Source organism: Patella vulgata, chromosome 8, assembly GCF_932274485.2.
Source record: "Patella vulgata chromosome 8, xgPatVulg1.2, whole genome shotgun sequence".
Classification (NCBI taxonomy): domain Eukaryota; kingdom Metazoa; phylum Mollusca; class Gastropoda; family Patellidae; genus Patella; species Patella vulgata.
Window position 1 is genome coordinate 4,640,050 of NC_065886.2, and position 19,321 is coordinate 4,659,370.

Genomic DNA, 19,321 nt, shown 5'->3' on the forward strand with positions numbered 1-19,321 from the left:
CAACTTAAACCCGTCAGTCTTCATCTGGAAATGGAGACCAGTGTCCAAAGCTGTATTATGCGGTGTCTGGATAAAACCATACGTTTATTTTATAAAAAATAATGCGTCGGTGAAATTTACCTTCGTTATCAAGTATAGCCCATGTGTCATTCACTGTATAAACCTCAAAAGGAACGGGAATAGATTATCAGGTCACCCATCGAAAAAATTGACCCGAAATCTTAAAAGGGTTACGTGTCCGGATAAGCAGTTTTGACGTTCGCGTCCAAACAACTCAATATTTTGAGCTAAAATTTTGAGACAAGGTAAATACACCATTCCTCTATATTTTGGCGTTTAAATTTCATACGTACTCGGACTTTTATTTTTGAGATTCTGTTCAAATCGGGAAAGTCCCTTTAACGTATTTTACAGCAATTACGTCTATTCCATTTTCCGATCCGTCCTTTATATTTCAGTGCAAAATGAGAGTTACTTCCCTTTCCGTGAAAGGTTGCAAAAGACGTCGATTGCAGTGAAAACGTAAACAAAACACGAATTTGTAAAATCTGGTTCCTATTTATGATTAATGGCGGTCAAGAAAGATGTGAGTACATGTAAGATTACTGACGCGAGGTTATCGTATTCATTATGTCAAATTATATTCTATTTTTTCTCTCCGGTTATGCGCCAGGCGATGATATTGTCACTGAAATAAAAGGAATCATTTCTCGCCACATGATGGCACATCTGACACAAATTTATATTAATTCAACACTATTTATAAGTAGAATTTTGTGATTATTCTCTCAACGTTTTCAAGCTAAATTAGTAGTTGTTATCTATAAGTATATATTATAGTTCATTATTCTATCTATCCAGTTACTAAATGCCTCTAGAGTCTAGTCTAAAAGATTATTTCTAAAACAGTGGTTAATGAATGACTCTAATCGTGTGGTAACCGTTTCCATCCCCATGAGTGACAAACAATATTTGCAGAGGGATGTCTGCATATAAATTCAGTGAGCAGATTTCATTCAAATGTTTTTGATGGCTTCACATGGCTAACATTTGTCAAAAAAACTATCTACGGTAATGAAGGGTCTGAAATTTTGAACTAGTAGAGCGTGGCTTGTACCAATGCAGCAATGCTAAAGTTTTTATTATAATATTGAATTCCCCTTCAATTTTATAAATTTGATTAATTTTCAGTAATTGACTATAGTGATATCATGATTATCTAGGCCAGATGTCAACATTGCATGTCAAACTCAAACATCTTGTTTGGATTGTTTGGGAACCATAAATAGATACAACATGCCAACGTGAACTTTTGATGATGTTTTATTATAATATCAGATTTCTTTTCTTTTTTTTTTAGACAAAGCAGTCATCACACAAGTCAAATAGTGGTTTATAAAAATAACGTATCAGGAAATCCGTGGAGATCTACAGAATTCAAAATACATGAGAAATGGTATCTGATGCTCTAGAACTGTTCAAAATATAGATACAAGTTTGCTACATAAAAAATACAGTCATGTACAAGTTTGTAATACACATGTATAAACACATCATCTGTGGAACGTTTAGTAAATTGCTCATGTATAGCTTGAAAAAAGTGGCTATTTCTAACTTTAAAATGGCAGTGCTACCAACTGAGAACAAATGTTTTAGTCTTGCCATGTAAAAATGACTTTGTGAATACATTTCTGATGAGGTCAAAATTGCATCAAAATTAGAAATGGAGAAAAAAAATCTGCCAAAAGAAGAAATCAAATGTAAAATATGTAGTCAAAGTTTCTCATCTTTATCCGACGTAAAATCTCATTTAGAAAATCACCTCAATAACAATTATTGTGAAATCTGTCGAAAAACCTTCAAAAATAAACAAACTTTACATAAGCACATTGTTGATCATTTAAATAACGATAAAGATACTACAACAAGATACGAATGTTCTTACGAAGGTTGTAGAAAATATTTTAAAAGTGAAAGAAATTTAAACCATCATCAGAAGAGACACAATGTTAACAAATCCTTCAAGTGTTCAAAATGTACAAAATCTTTTACGAGTAACTCGTTGCTTCAGAAGCATTTGAAAAGTCATATGAACATTGATGTGGTAAAAAAGTTTCCATGTTCAATTTGCGATCATGTGAGTTTAACGGCCAATCATTTAAGGCAACACATGAGAATCCATTCTGGTGTTCGACCATATAAATGTGATGTTTGTGATAAATCATTTAACCAAAAACCAAATTTAACTCGACATGTGCGAATTCATACCGGGGAGAAGCCTTATATATGTGAAATCTGTGGCCGAGCATTTATAGAAAGTGGCAAATTAACAAAACATCATCGAGTTCATTTGGGACTGAAAAACTATCAATGCACAGAATGTGGTAAACAATTCGCAGAGAATAGAAATTTAACGCAACATCTTCTGATTCATTCTGGGGAGAAACCACACAAATGTGTGACATGTGACCGCTCGTTTCGATTCATCAGTGATTTACGGGAACATAAATTGGTTCATACCGAAATTAAATCCTTTCTGTGTTCTGTTTGTGGACGAGCCTTTAAGTCAAATAGAAATCTAAAAACACACATTAAGACTTTACATAAATCCGAAAAATTGTGTAGTAGTTCAATAGTTGGACATGGTGCACCGACAGAAGGTCAGTCCACATCGACTGTCCGGGATGATAAAATAAATCTCCCGACACCAAATGTTGGTAAAAGTGACGAGTTTGCTCAAGCTCAAACCAGTACTGTGTTAGGTACCCAGACACCTCCAGTCCGGAATATTTCAGTTACTGATGTTTCGAACCATGTAACAAATTCTTCTTCTTTGGAATTTACTACATCCAATTCCAATCAGCCATCGTTATCAGTATCAGATGTTATTTGTCTGGATCAGTCCAGTTCTAGTTTAGTGCCAACACCATGTCCCTGGACAACCACTTCCCAGACTCAGCAACACCCGCAGCAATATCTAATGAACTCTGGCCAAAACTTTGACTCCTTTTCTTCCCAAGATAACAATCCTACTCATCTTCAATGTACAACATCTTCCAATCAGATCTTCCCTACTACAACTATGGGATCAGGTCACCCAATGCCAAATTCGTCCAATCAGATCTTCCCTACTACAACTACAATGCCAGTTTCGTCCAATCGGATCTTCCCTACTACAACTACAGGATCGGGTCACGCAATGCCAGATTCGTCCAATCAGATCTTCCCTACTACAGCCACAGGATCGGGTCACGCAATGCTAGTTTCATCCAATCAGATCTTCCCTACTACAACTACAGGATCGTGTCACCCAATGCTAGTTTCATCCAATCAGATCTTCCCTACTACAACTACAGGATCGTGTCACCCAATGCTAGTTTCATCCAATCAGATCTTCCCTACTACAACTACAGGATCGTGTCACCCAATGCCAGTTTTGTCCAATCAGATCTTCCCTACTACAACTACAATGCCAGTTTCATCCAATCAGATCTTCCCTACTACAACTACAGGATCAGGTTACCCAATATCTGTATCGGTGTATGATGATTATAACCACTCTTCCAACAAGCAACCCATTTTACTTCATTCAAGTTATGGACAGTTTCAGGTTAATGACCATGTTATATTAGATATTTCAAACTCTAACCCAGGCCAGCACCATCATCTACCTCATCTACAGGGTATTTCCATCTCTAATCCAGGGCATCATCATCATCAGCGACCTCATCCACAAGCCCAGGTTCTGTCTACAAATATTCATACTGATGATCCTGGTAATCCGGATTATGTCCAGACCTCTCATCATATCACCCACCCTCCAGAAGTTCCTGTATTAGATGAAGAATACCTGACTAGACTACAGTCAGCTAAAGCCTTATTGAATGTTGGAGAGTCTTGTCTGAGATCGCAGTTAGTGCCAAATGTCTATTGTCATGGGTACCAAGTGAACCAAACATTTCCTGGAGGTAATCCACCAGAACTAACTGTAACAAGTGGCATAACTGCATCATCATTGACATCATTTACTAATAACCCAGATATCGGTGCGTCATCAGCTACTCGTAATTCATCTTGTAAGCTATACGAAAATGAAGACGCTCAGCTTCTTGTATCAAGTCAAGCAACAGATCCAGTAGATGGACTAGAGAAGAATCATCATGAAAACGAACATCACAATTTTGAGTCTGTCCATATTCAAAACACATTAGTAAAAGGCGATAATCTATGCCATGCCATCACATCGTCTAACCAACTGCTAAATCATGTAAAAAGTCTCCAGGAGTCCCAGAGTTCTGATTTATTTCCTGCTGGCACACCCCATTATGACGTCGCTAGTGAAACAGCCAAACCATTACCAATGGAAGATCTTGACACATCTTTAAAGAATAACATTTTGGCAATAGCACCTTTGCCAGGATATGATAAACTCCAAGGATGTGATTCGGGTACTGCTTCTGCTAGTTCTTATAATGGAAGTAAGGATAACAATTCAGTTATTCAAGTATCATCCCCTTTCCCGCTTTCCCCGATGAATTCTAGAGATGAAGGTGGGGATTCTGATCCAGGGATGGACAGCAAGCTTATAACCGACCAAAAGAGCGTGGACGAATCTTTTACGTTTCCTGTTGGTGTCGATGAGGATGACAAGCATTGTACCAGAAAAGATAACACCCAGTCAAGTAATGATGATACAGAGAGTGTCGCGAGAAGTCCTAAAGGTGCAAGATGCCCCAGTCGAATAACACGTTCCCAGACGTCGTCTAATAAAAAATTAAAGAATAAACTGTGTTCGGATATCAATAAAAACAAAACTAAAGGTGGAAAAATTCGTTCTAGAAAAATAAAGACCACCGAATCTACCAATGTAAATAATTTAACCGTTGATATGTTAGACGTGTTTCTAGAAAAGGTAGAAATGACTAATAAATCGAGTCAACAGATAGAAGAACAACCAGACGTCCGTGTTGAGGAATTAAAGTGTCCTGTTTGTTGTAAATTATTCCAACATAATGGTTCTTTATCTCAGCATCTTCGATCCCACACGGATGATTTCAACAACAGTTTAATACAGTGTACGATTTGCTTCAAGAATTTTTCCAAGAAATCGAATCTCACCCAGCATATGAAGATCCATGAGGGAATCAAACCGTTTAATTGTGACTCTTGCGGTAAAAGTTTCCTATTAAAACGCTCGCTGTTTTCACACCAGAAAGTTCACAGTGAGGATAAACCCTTCTCGTGTAAAACATGTGGTCGGGGTTTTAAATTTCAACGAGATTTAGTGAATCATTCTCGAATCCATTCTGGAGATAAACCATACCTGTGTTCACACTGTGGGAAATCTTTCTCGTTGAATTCCTCGTTAAACCGACATTTTAGAACCCACAACGGTGCCTTACCTTACAGATGTAATATATGTGGACGGTGTTTCTCACAAAATGGTAACATGCATCAGCACATGCGCACACATAGAATATCAGAATAGTTGTAACCAAGTCGGGCATCTATGGAACACTGGGTACAGTATGGTAATAATGCGTGATTTGAATTTTTACGGAGAATATATTTATCACGACTTGATCCACGGAATGCTCAGTCGATGCACTTGATGCAGGAAAGTAACGCTAAAACAAATTTCATTCAGTCATTTAATCCCGGCTAATATATACTCAAATTAATAAAAAAAAAAATCAAAATATAAACACCAGATATAGCCACTTGTCTTGAGTTCTCAATCGGTTTTAAAACAAGTCAATCAGTTCACGGCGAAACAAATGGCGGTGCTCTTGTTATCAAGGAAGCAGCATAGATGGATGAATTCTCAACGGAATTGAACCATTTTTGTACAGAAATTCCTGTGGAGATTCATCTGTCACAATGCAGTAGTGTGTGTGAGTTAGTTGTATTTTACGTATGCTTTCATCGAGGTGATATCGCAGACAAGTTGATGTAGTTTGCAAGGGATTCAATTTATAGCTAAAATCCCGGTGTTTTTCGAGAAAGTTACTGAGAATTTCCTGTGTTGTTTCCATGCAGGATGAGAGTGTGACATGGAACATTACAAGGAAATTGTTTGGTTCTATATTTTAACCATTCATTGATTATAGATATGATCAAGTTATATTATCTTATAATAAATTGTAACCATTCATTGTAACAAATAAAGTTATTTTTTGTCTTTCTACCAAACTCAGTTTTTATTCCCGCTTATTTCTCAATTAGGCATTAGGCAAATTACCGGGAGGGGGGGGGGCATCCCGGGACTAACATATGGTTGAATGTCATCAGGGGTCTTTGGCTAGAAGTGGGGGGGAATTGGAGAAAACCCACGAGGTTGGATAGGCAACCCTACTCCTTGTCGCCTGTATGTATAGGCTAACTACCGTCTACCGGTGTTTGGTGAGCGTATAATTCAACAAACAAAATCAGTTTCGACTATTTTATCTCTAGTACATTTTGTACTTCGTGGTCAGTTTGAAAAGAAAATAGAGGTATTAATTTGCAGGAATTTTCAAATCGAACATATTTCGCCTGGCGTCTTTTCCTCGCATTTCTCTCAGACTCAGAGACCGGTTGCTCTGAGACTGCTACTCTGACGCACACCCGTCGCTACAGAGCTAGCACAGCCCTTGACCGCATAGAGACAGATAGTGTGTGTGTGTATATTAGTTACTGCCACACAGCAACGCCCAAAATGGCAATAAACATACCACTAAGCACCGACGTACGCTTTCAATCCCAGGCCAACGGCACAGTGTTGTTGTCGTACTATATAGTCGCAACCGCTCGACGAGTACATTGAAACTAGTTTGTCCCACGTTGGTGCATGAATTATGCATCGTAATGATAGCCGCGAAATCGAAGGATTAAAAAGCAACGTTGCTAACAATCTGATTAGAATACAGATCTATATTTCATTTCGTTTTTTTTATACTATCGATGGCTTACACTACATGAAGATCTGACCAGTTGTACTCGAAGGTCGTGTTAGGGGTCGTACGAGCGGCTTTTGGCCCTATGACGTCAGACATTGATTAATCAATCAGCGTTAATGGCGTTTCTAGTGGTTTACCAACAGTTCCGTTGCATGGCACGCCAAGAAGTCGCTGTAACAGGCTGTTTCATTGGCTTATCCCTCACTTCAACCAAAGCGCCGGTAATATAACAACTCTTCCAGATCCTAGTGTAGTAAAGACAAGTAAAAAGAAATTTTGAACTATAAAAAACGAAACGAAATAGGATCTGTGCCACAAACCAGACAGGAGTTGCATAGTCAAGATTGTACACTGGGTAATATAGCCAGCCAAAGTACATTCGAAGGTTGAACTCGATCCCAGAGATGGGCTTACAATTCCTGTATCGCTGGTAAAACTCGCCGGCAATTTTGAATTTTGAAATCGGTAACAAATCCTGCTTATTAGTCACGGGGGGGGGGGGGGGGGGGGAGCTAAACAACCGAATTCACGCTGATTAATGGCCGACGAGTTTTACCAGAGGTAAACGAAGGGTAAAGTTATCTTTGGGATCGAGATTGGATTGAACCAAGTCACCAGATAGTCGACTTGTCGAGATAAAGACAGGCCTATTGGTCGATTAGAAATTCAGTCGATGAATAGCAGCCTATTGTATTGGGAAAATAAAATCGTCCGATGTTCTTTCCCAGACACCACAGTTTTGCGAGTTTCTGATACATAGTACACATTTTTTTTTTTTTTTTTTTTCAATTGGCCGAGGTGGAGAAGAAAATGAGAACGTATACCTTCATTTCATTTCATTTATAACAAACCCCTGTGGTCTTCATCACCACTTTTTGGTGTCATGACAATCGAGATTAAATGGAGTTACCCCCCTTATACCGTCTGCACAAGATTTCCGGTAAAATGGAGGCTAGCTGTAAACAACACGTAAACATCATATTTATTTTTAAAATATATGTATATTAGAAACCTGATATCTTCCGAACATGGTGAAATTTTTACACGTTGTCTCACGAATGTTTTAAGTAGCCATATCTCGAGGTTCTATGATTTTATATGCTTTTACTTTATGCAGTTTCTGTAGACAGTCGAAGAAGAACTCAAAATTTAACACTTCAAAACTCATGAATCCCGTCTATTTTTGGGGGATTTATGTTTGATGTGACTCCCATTTTTGTGTTATAGGTTTTAATCTTAAATACCTGACCCTGACCCTGACCCTATCCCTAATAGAAAGTAGGAAGTTCCATGTGGACACAGTATGCACGGCTAAACGCTAGTTTTTCGGTGTAAACGTGAACTTAGCTGAAAGTTTCGCAGGATTCTACATAAATGTAATATAATTATAAGTGTAAAATAATTATAAGTAGCCTACTATTATGTTTCTGTATTAAAATTAAAAACAAAACTCTATCTTGGTACTTCTAATGTTCACTATTGTCTGTAGTACTCTGAGGGGTTGGATAGCCGAATATGGTCTATTTTTAGATCAGAAGGTCTGTTTGACTGTTAAGGATACATTATGGGAGATTCGTTAATGAGTTGGCAGTTCTCACTATAATAGCTAAAAACTAGATAATGTAAAGGTAATTTCCTGAAAATTTCATTCAAATTGATCCACTATGAACCGAGAACTAAGCGATTGAAATTTCCACCTAGCCTCGATCATCATTACTAAAGTCAGTACGATAAACAGCGTAGTCTCGATGATCCATTTAATCGTTAAATCGTGAAGGAAAGTTATGCAGTAAATTGGCTCATTATCCACTAAAGATCGCAGGCTATCGATTATGGTTGATTATGGTCTGGATTTCGATTCCCAGCATGTGCATGATAAGCTGTACAGTTGCCTGTCCAACCTCTTGGTTTTTCTCCGGGTCTTCCGGTTTCCTCAAATTGCTAAAGATCCCTACGCAATACTGAATTATTGAAATAAAATTTTACCATATGTAAGTTCCAAAATGACCTAGTTTGTGTCGAGAGGACATGACCCCCCACCCCTTCCCTCTCTCTCTCTCTCTCTCTTCTCCTCTCTTAAGGGCCCCTTCTTCATTGACAATTTAGGATGTAGAGTAGAAAACTGTGTCAGGTATCATACTTCAATTAAAATATTTGTTCTGTTTTTCAGGTTGTTAATATTCTCTACTAAACTCAACAAACAAAAACATAAATCAGATGAAATATTTGAATCAGACATCCAAAAGAACGATCGTCTCACCAGCCTGACGGGCATAATCATCTCGATTCTACACCTGAGGAAGAAAACTGTTGAAGAAATGTGATAAAATGTCGGAGCCAGATGACGAAAATGATGCAAAAAATAAAACATACAATTGTCCGTTATGTGGAATCGGGTTTCCAGTTCTTGAGAAATTAGATTCACATTTACGACGTCACACTGGTGAAAAATCTAACGAATGTTTGAAGTGCGGTAAATTCTTCTATACGAAAAAACTTCTATCTAAACATATTCAAGTTCACATGACTGAAAACCAAAATATTTGTCATCAATGTGGAGAGAGTTTTACGTCACTTAAATCACTTCAACAACATCTGATCAGCCACACAGCTGCTCCATTCTCCTGTGACCTGTGTGACAAGGTGTATACACAGAACTGGTCGTTAAAACGTCACAGATTGTCTCATTTTGAAGAGAAGCCATTTAAATGTGACGTTTGTCCCGTTACTTGTGATACGAGCAGCCATTTAAAACAACACAGCAGAATTCATACTGGTATTCGACCCTATGCCTGCAAAGTCTGTGATAAAGCCTTCACACAAAGATCAAGTCTATCCAAACATAATCGAACGCACAGTGGCGACAGACCGTACATCTGTCCAGATTGTGGGAAATCGTACACGGAGAGCGGCCATCTTAAAATACACATGCGTAAGCATACGGGGGAAAGGCCATTTAAATGTTCAGATTGTGATCGTTGTTTTTACGAAAACGGGAATCTACGTCAACATATGAGAATTCATTCGGGGGAGAAACCAAGTCGCTGTTTAACTTGTGGTAAGACTTTCCGTCATAATGGGGACTTGAAGGAACATTCGTTGGTTCATACGACAGAGCGGCCATTTACATGCGAAATCTGTGATAAAAGTTTTAAAGCCTGGCGTAATTTACGGAGACATAAAATGACACAACATGCAGACGGACAAGACAGAATTCAAAATGGAGAAGTTAGAGGAGTGGAAAAAAGGAGAAAAAATAAGAAACTGTTTAAGAGAAGAACAGAGAAAATAGCTGACAGTCGAACAGTTGATATTACAACACCGAGAAATTATCCTGCCATAGAGATGCATCAGAAAGTTGTGAATGTGGAAAACTCTGAAGGCGGCGTTGTTTTAGTTACACAAACACCCCATTACAACGAACAAACACCATCACAAAAACCACATGTATCTTTTCCAACTTCAGTCCCGACTAACAATGTAAATTTTCAGGTATCAAATATAAACGGTGTACCTCAATATCCACAACAACAATCTAATATAGTTTATAATGAACAGTTTCAGTTCATTAACATCGGAAATCAGATTGCTGATCAACATTTTACAGCTCCGAATACACTCCAACTAGCTCCAAATTTATCCGACAAGCCAGCCAGCAAAAATTACTCGAACGCTAACAATTATTTCCATCAACAGATTGCGCCAAGTCACATGAATCTTTCTTCTAGAGAAGACAATCAAACTATTTATTCCAACCAGATTCAGAATTCTGTAAATTTTGAACAGAGAAGTCATCAGAACCAACAAACCACAGATCATCGGTTTGAGTTGAATGGAATATCTGAATGTCCCCAGCAAGGTAATCAGTTTGATTATGTCTGGAACCCTAACTACTCCATCCAACCTACAAATACCACTATGGCTGCTTCTCTGGTTTCCCAGATCATGGAACCCAGTGGATTATCTGTAAACATACCAACCTCATACAATATAACTTACCAATCATCTACAGTTGGTTATCAGAATGACTTCATCAACTATTCAGATGGATCAAATGTTACCCAACAGGTTGTTTGTCAACAAACTCAACATCCAACAACAGATGCTTCAAATAGCATGCAGCACCTCACAACCCCTCCAACCACCATTCATAATCCACCAGAACTTGCCAACCATAATCCACCACCAGAAATCGGCTCTTCGGTGACTCTCGGACCAACAGTACAGATGGTCTCAACGGAGGAAACATCTGAAGATGTAGAAACATTTTCACAACCAGATACAGATCATCTTCTAAATGATATGGCAGATGTGGACATTTCTTCAATAACAGTAGAACCAACAGAGTGTTCAGACATCAAGAAGAACGGGGTAAAGATTTTTATCTTAGGATCGAATTTAAAGTGTTCTGCTTGTGGAGAATGTTTCACCGAAGAGAAAACAACTCAGTTTCTAGAACATGTGAAATCTCACAGCATGGAGGAATCTAAGGAAGATGTGAATCCTGCTCCACCAGAAGAATCCCCACCAGTAAAAGACCAAGACCTTTCCATTGACCAAAACCATGATCAACAAATTCCAGTTCAGATCAAAATATCAGAAAATTCTTTTTACTGTTCTAAATGTCAGAAGCAATTTAATAAAGCGCTGGATTTTGTTTCGCACATGAGAGTCCACAATGAGGAAAAAAATCAACAAGTTCAGAAACTGGTGTCCGTGGACGGTACTGAAGTAGCCATCAACTCAGGTTTCAATCCTTATTTTTGTGTCATTTGCAGCAAAAACTTTACGAGTCATAAATATTTCAATTGTCATATTAGATCTCATGATAAAGTCGAGACGTGTTACTGTTCCGAATGTGGTACAAAATTTGCTAAAAGATCGTATCTCCTGCGACACATCAAAGTACATTTATCTGATAAAAGTCGAATTTACAAATGTCCTGAAGCAGATTGTGATAAAAGTTTTTATTCTGCTCAGATTTTAAAAACTCATGCCAAAGTTCACGCTGGCGACGCCTCTAAACACCACGAGTGTGATATTTGTGAACGAAGATTTCGTATCCATGGTGATTTGGTTCGTCACATGAGAACCCATACCGGTGAGAAACCGTTCGCGTGTAAGGATTGTGGGAAATGTTTCAGTATTAACGCAAGTTTAAAACGTCACCACAATACCCACACGGGTCTTCAACCTCACTGCTGTGATGTGTGTGGTAAAACGTTTACACAGAAAGGAAACATGATTCAACATATTAAAATACATTCGAAAAAACACAGGAAGAAAACCTAGTGCCTACATAAAGTTTCATTCTGAACCATAATTCTTAATTAAAGATCCGTTAAACATGCATTACATGTATGTAATAGCTAAATCTGCCTATTGCAGGACGCAGGTCTTTATCGAGGCCTGAAATGTTACATAAACTATTAATTAGACATTTATTAACAAAACAAGACCATAATCAACTCTCAATGGCATCGGATACTCAAGATTTTAACTACATTAGAATGGTTCGCCATTTAAAAATTTAATTTAAAAATGGGAAAGCAAGGCTCAGTCTCGAATATACCAGTGCCCTGGTTACCACAATGCACACATCTTGCCAAAACTACAAACAGTGATAACGTGGCTCAGAATGAAGTAATTTGAATGAAATTTTCAATATTTTCATTTTACATTATCTGATTTTGAGCTATTATAGCAAGAATGGTCAGCTCTTTATCTAAATCTTACATAATGTATCTTTAAGTAAGAGACAGAGCGAGAGCTGGCCATTCTTGCTATAATAGTTCAAAAATAGATAATAAAAATGTCTGGCGCAGAAATTGTCCTCTCAGTCACTATGCATATTTGATCAGGAAATTTAAATTTTTTTACGTTAATTGAATTTATAAAAAGAATTATGCAATCCAACTTATAGTCTTTCTCTTAGTTACAAGCAGGTTTTAATTCTTAAATCAAGATTCATGTTTTCAGATTTGAATTATCAAACTTTAACATATATAAATAACGTATGGCTGGGTATTTTTTGTACGCACTCATTCTCTTGTGGACGTATTATGTCGACACCCTTGTCCGTCTGTCTGTGTGTCCGTCTGTTCACATTTGTTGGTGGACATCTACAGGTCACACTTTTTATCCGATTTGGACAAACCTTGAAATATAGGTTTATATCCCAAGATCTTGGTTGCTTGGTTACTCGGGTTATGGCCCCTGATTGTACGAAAAATCATTTTTTTTAGCTTGTGGACACTCAAGACGTCACAATGAAATTTAAAATGTATGTTTATATCCCAAAGGTCTCGTTTCCCTTCTATATTGGCACATATCTAACTGTAACTTCTTTGATTATGGCCCCAGATTGTATGAAATATCACTAATTTAGCTTGTGGACCCTCTAGAGTTCACAATTTTTTTTTGATTTTAAAAAACGTTCAAATATATTACTGTTACACCATAATGATGGTCAAGTTTGAATTTTTTGAAAATTGGGCGCTCCCCTTTATGCAAATAGTATAATAAGCATGTGTGGACCCTCTAGAGGTCTCAATTTTTATCCGATTTTGATGAAACTTAAAATATATGTTTGTATCCCTGATTATTCGAAAAATCACTTTTTTAGCTTGTTCTCTGTCCTCTTGCAAAATCTGGGCGTATCTTGCATGGCAACCACTTGTTTAAATTTGAAAAACCATTCTGACCTGATTACACATTGTGTTCCAGTAAAAGAATCTAAATTTGTGCTGACATATTTTCTCTTGTTGTTGGTGAAATCAAAAACAAACAAATAAAATATTGCTTTCTCTTATTTTACACTCATACTTTGAATTAATCAAGTACTAATGACTAAAAATAAATTCAATATTAATTTAATTTATAGTAAAAAAAATATGTTTTTGTTGAGAAATGTATTTTATTCTGAGTAGTTCTGACCCATGTCTGTTAATTGAATTAATCAAATGCTAATGACTAAAAATAAATTCATTATTAATTTAATTTATAGTAAAAAAAATATGTTTTTGTTGAAAAAAATATTTTATTCTGAGTAGTTCTGACCCATGTCTGTTAATTGAATTAATCAAATGCTAATGACTAAAAATAAATTTAATATTAATTTAATTTATAGTAAAAAATATATATATTTTTGTTGAGAAATGTATTTTATTCTGAGTAGTTCTGACCCATGACATGTTTATTTAATTAATCAAGGCTAATGACTAAAAATAAATTCAATATTAATTTAATTTATGGTAAAAAAATATATATTTTTGTTGAGAAATGTATTTTGTTCTGAGTTCTAACCCATGTTTATTTATTAAAATTAGGACAGGCCAACAGGGGAAAAATTTGGGAAGCCATGCAATCTACTGTACCATTTTAAACAAATGTTTTACGAAAATGAGTTTGCATTTGACCACGATTCATGACATATTCACACAGTTATTGCACCTAAAAAAAACTTGATCATCATGTTTGTCCATTTAAGTCAGGGTTCCATTCTCAGGTTTCAATTGTCCTGGGGCAGCGGTGAAAGATCCCAGGGGCGGATCCAGGAATTTTCGCAGGAATAAGGTGTTTGCCAGGTTCCTGTTAAGGAAATTTGACAGTTGACAATGCATGATGCCATCATCGTCTCTAAATTACATAGTAGGCATACATTGTCATACATACACACTGAGCTTTTTAAGGAGACAAATCCAACATCCTGTTTGATATCAGTATTTATAGTGAATTAATAGGATCACATTGTGATTCAATTTCATTGATGCAAAGCATTAATTGTGATATCACCCATTTCTATATCATTATTTCGCGCTTTGAATGCCAATCCCATCCCACCATCTGATAATAAAGAATTTCAAACGATTATAATAAGTGATATGATATAAAGACACCAGAGTAAACGGGTATACGGCGATGATGTGGATGATATCAGAGCCGTTATTCTTTGAATGGCATTTAGTAATTGGAACATAATCAACTAACACACTATTTATGGATAACAATTACTATGGTTTATTTCACTGCGATGTTTCAACAAGATTTCACAAGTCGTTATATACTTGATGACGACTTGTGAAATCTTGTTGAAACGTCGCAGTGAAATAAACCATAGTAATTGTTATCCATAAATAGTGTGTTAGTTGATATCAGAGCCGGTTAGGCCTACTCATTTGTTGACACAAAGCCGAGCAGTGAAAACACGTGTGTCTAAAGCCGTAGATTTGCTCTAGATATTATATATGGAGCAGAATTCACAACACAATTTTAACCATGATCCACATGCACATTTTTAATAGCCAGGTCTTCCGATATTTTACAAATTAATTTAAAGCAATAATGGAAATAGAACTAAATTCAAATTTAAACTACCTGTAAATTGTGTAAATATTCAATTATTATAACTAAGAAGATGCGTGCAGTAAAGTATACACACTAGCACAAGCGAGAGAGAGAGAGGGAAATTGGGTTTAACGTCCACTCAACACAAACTAGGTCATTTCGAGACTAACATATGGTTCAATTTTATTTCCATAATTCACTTTAGCAGTGGGAGGAAACCTGAGGACCCGGAGAAACCCACGAGGTTGGACAGGCGACCCTACTCCTTGTCACGCACAACCGGGGAATCGAAACCCCGCCAGTTGACTCAATGACAGACCGTATGATACAGCGCGCGCGTGCTAACCATTTGGCCATCCACCCCCCCCCCCCCCTACTGGCACAAATCTTGTTAGGTTAAGATTTAAAATTATGCCGCGAATTCCGCTCCATACTATGGTGTCGTAGTTATCAACAATGAGTACAACTACAACACCCCATATTTTAATCCACAAAGAGAGGCTAGTACATATTGTATTATTCAGATCACCTGATTGTATAGAAGGTTATAGAGGTTACGAGATTTTAATAACTAGACCTCACTAGGTAAGTTTTAGAAGCTTGTTGAACTATTTGAACAATAACCGTGACATACTTGGGTTCACATCGTGCATTATGATATCAGGATGGAAAACAGTCACTTTTTATCTCCACCACGTGGATTACAAGGCTAAACTTTGCTCGTGCTTTTAAACGACATAATATGTAATGAGATTGGGGGACTCCATTGCGACATTGGTCAAATGACGACGGACATAGAAGTAGCCTTACGTCATGCATTATCTTATCAAGGTAATTTTGTCTGGACAAGGTGTTTCCGCCTACTTGTCATCGACTTCCAACTGCCGGGTTCTTTAACGTACACATCAAAGTGTATTTCAGTTTTTCGTCTCAGCCGAACAACTAGACACTGGCCATCCGTTTACATCACACTAGATGCTATTCTTTCCAGGTCCTTCGTCCTGTACCACTAACAAGAGGAAACCACACCAATCATGAACATCCGTACCTCCCGGTGTTGCAGGTGTCCTTATTCCCTGCTGAGCCACCGTGGCCCCACTCTCCTAACCAAACAAACAAACAAAAGTTCGTATAGCAACTCGTAAATGTCTTACAGATAAATCATCTATTTATCCTAACGATGATTTGACATATTTATCTCAGGTGAAATTGTGCATATACTGCATACTATCTAATTGGGGCTTTAAAAAAAATGGAGTTTAAAGATACATTATGTAAGATTTAGATAAACAGCTGGCCGTTCTTACTATAATAGTTTATCTTTGCTATTATGTATATTAATTCACCACAACAATATGAATTCCCATGCGTAGTACTCAATTGTACTCATGTTATAAGAGTTTTCTGGCCATCAGAATTCTGTAAAATCTTTCCCAAAATTCCAGGAAATAGTATTTCAGTGACTAGATTCAAATATTTCTCTGAGGGAACATGCCCCCTGCAACAAGAAAACTCACACCAGCGGTGCTCGTTTTAGGGGCCCAAACAAAATCGGTATATACGGGCCACTGACAATACACCAAGTTCCATCACTCGACTTAATAAATTATACTCGATATATCGCCCTCCAAAGCATTAACAAATCAAACTGCTCGGCCTTAACAGAAAATGCCTACTCGAACTCTGTCGAGACAGGCATTTAATGAACATCTTCATTTAGTTTCAAAATTTGGAAAAAATGGAAGATGTCATGTCTGACTGTTCGGTCCCCGGAACCCCTAAATCGAGCCTGTTATTGACCTTCTGTCATGTGACATGTTAACTGATGTTTCTAATTACAGATTAAATAAAGATGCCGTTTGTAACTGTTACCACCAACGCGTCTGCGTCTCTTATCACAGACACGTTTGCAGCTACACTTGGTAAAACTGTAGGTGATTTCCTGGATCGACCAGAACAGGTACAAATATATAATTATACATGGTCGGCCATTGAACAGTGAGTAGGGAGCCGTGGTGGGATAATGAGGAAAGACATACACCATAAAGTGCTGTGGGAGAATTCAAACTGCTAAGAGTTCTTTTACGTGCACCTCCATGTGTGCACTGGCGCAGGGTTTTGAGACCCATCCGAACGACTATACACTATTGTAATTGCCAGGCCCTCCGTCCTGTACCACTGAGAAGAGAAAACCGCGTCGGAAAATCACGATGAACTGTCTCGGGCAACACCGGGATTGATTAGATACCCAGTTATAGAGACAGACCTATAGCCAGTCTTTCGAGTTTGTGTTGTTGTGTTTAGTAAGTCAGTGGTGCAGGATGGAGGGCCTGACAAGAAACAGTGTATAGTCATTCGGGTGGGACCAAAAACCAGGGTCCCATGTACACATTGGCGTGCACGTAAAAGATCCCCTGACAGGTGGAATTCAAAATAAGAGTAGGCCTTGGCGCCGCTGTCCGGGCAAAATTTCCCTCATAGCACACTCCATGGGGTATGCTCGTCTTCATTAGCCCGGGTCGGAGCAGAACAGTAGGACGTTAAAACCCACTTCATTTCATTTCAGTACGTGACAGTTCGAATGGTACCCGATCAGTTGATGTTTACTGGAGGTAAACCCATTCCATTTGTTCAAGTTATTATAGAGAGCCTCAGTGCATTAAACCCAGATAAAAATGCTGAAATTACACCTGTTGTGACGAAAATCATCGAGGAGAACTTAAAGATTCCAGCTGAACGGTACGTATAAAATGGGTGGACGGAACAATGTAGTGTAGAGGGAATAATCTGGGTTTATTTATATCCTTCAAATCCTTTTCTATAACAACCGACTGTTTTTAACTTAAACACGCCAGAAGTCCGGTTGGTGGTCGGCCCCTAGTCCCAATTGCTAGTTCAGGAGGGGTGGGGGGGCTAGAAAGAGACAACATATAGTCGTTCGGTTGGACCACGAAAAATGAGGGCCGTGTACACATTCGGCCATAGTGCAAAATTTTCCTCATCGCACACTGTATGGCGCATGCCCCTCTTCATTATCCCAGTCGGTGCAGCGAAGTAGGACGTTAAACCCCATTTCATATCATTTTCATTTTCTATTTACCATAAACAACTAATATATGTTTATCATCTGCATCGACTATATTTACCATAAAACCCTGGGCCCTTATTCACGAAAACTTAAAACTAAGATACAATCGAAATTTTAAGAAATACTGCAATTCGATTGGCTGACCAGTAAAATCAATTTGCATAAATCCAATTTGCATATTGGTCAGCCAATCGAATTGCAGTATTTCTTAAAATTTCGATTGTATCTTAGTTTAAGTTTTCGTGAATAAGGGCCCAGTTGTTTTTAAAATTTAGTTAACTTAGATGTGTTTGTTTATAGAATCCTGTTCAAGTTCGTGTTACTGGATCCTACTGATGTTGGAATCAATGGTAAAACTTTTCCAGCGGGATTCGGTCAATAAGTTAGTCGACGTCACACGATATTCAGCATGTTATGATCAAGGCAACTGAAGCCTGATATCCATGGTGATTCAAATATTGATTATTATTGTTTTAGTGAAATAAACACGTGATCAAATATGTCACGCTTTCAAATGATGTAACTGTATGGTGATGCATAATCCTTTGTATAAAATTAAATTGTTCTCAGCAACTCATGAAACGTTTTAGTTCATGCTTAAATTATAAAAATTTATTAGAAATTAGGAAGAACCAGGACTCTAATTAAAGAAGAGAGAGAAATGGGGTTTAACGTCCACTCGACACAAACTAGGTCATTTCGGGACTAACATATGGTTTAATTTTATTTCAATAATTCGCTTGCGCATAGGGGTCTTTAGCAGTGGGAGGAAACCGGAGGACCCGGAGAAAACCCACGAGGTTGGACAGGCGACCCTACTCCTTGTCACGTACAACCGGGGATTCGAAACCACGCCAGTTGACTCAATGACAGGTCTTATGATACAGCGCGCACGTACTAACCATTCAACCATCCAACCCCCCAGAAATTAGAAAGAACCAGCACTCTA

General features: G+C 37.7%; 2 protein-coding genes and 1 long non-coding RNA gene across 5 annotated transcripts; all 3 read left to right on the forward strand.

Moving 5' to 3' along the window:
• The first annotated feature begins 474 nt into the window (after nt 1–474).
• On the forward strand, nt 475–6,151 carry LOC126829911 (uncharacterized). 2 transcript variants are annotated; one of them, XM_050560077.2, is made up of 2 exons: nt 475–586; nt 1,361–6,151. In XM_050560077.2, exon 2 carries the CDS (start codon nt 1,724–1,726, stop codon nt 5,486–5,488), a length of 3,765 nt encoding a protein of 1,254 aa, XP_050416034.1. In that variant the 5' UTR covers nt 475–586; nt 1,361–1,723; the 3' UTR covers nt 5,489–6,151. The 2 variants fall into 2 exon arrangements, with proteins under 2 accessions (XP_050416034.1, XP_050416035.1); XM_050560078.2 differs by having other exon boundaries at nt 492–596.
• A 1,716-nt stretch (nt 6,152–7,867) lies between these two features.
• LOC126829913 (zinc finger protein 30) lies at nt 7,868–14,923 on the forward strand. Of its 2 annotated transcripts, XR_008789019.1 has the most exons (3): nt 7,868–7,907; nt 9,109–13,066; nt 13,108–14,923. XR_008789019.1 is itself a non-coding variant. In XM_050560083.2 (2 exons), exon 2 carries the CDS (start codon nt 9,267–9,269, stop codon nt 12,228–12,230), a length of 2,964 nt encoding a protein of 987 aa, XP_050416040.1. In that variant the 5' UTR covers nt 7,868–7,907; nt 9,109–9,266; the 3' UTR covers nt 12,231–14,923. The 2 variants fall into 2 exon arrangements, 1 of the variants encoding a protein (XP_050416040.1); XM_050560083.2 differs by having other exon boundaries at nt 9,109–14,923.
• An 843-nt stretch (nt 14,924–15,766) lies between these two features.
• On the forward strand, nt 15,767–18,890 carry LOC126829930 (uncharacterized). The gene is made up of 4 exons (XR_007683591.2): nt 15,767–15,869; nt 17,126–17,244; nt 17,851–18,023; nt 18,673–18,890. It is a non-coding gene; the product is annotated as an uncharacterized LOC126829930 (long non-coding RNA).
• Nucleotides 18,891–19,321: the final 431 nt, after the last annotated feature.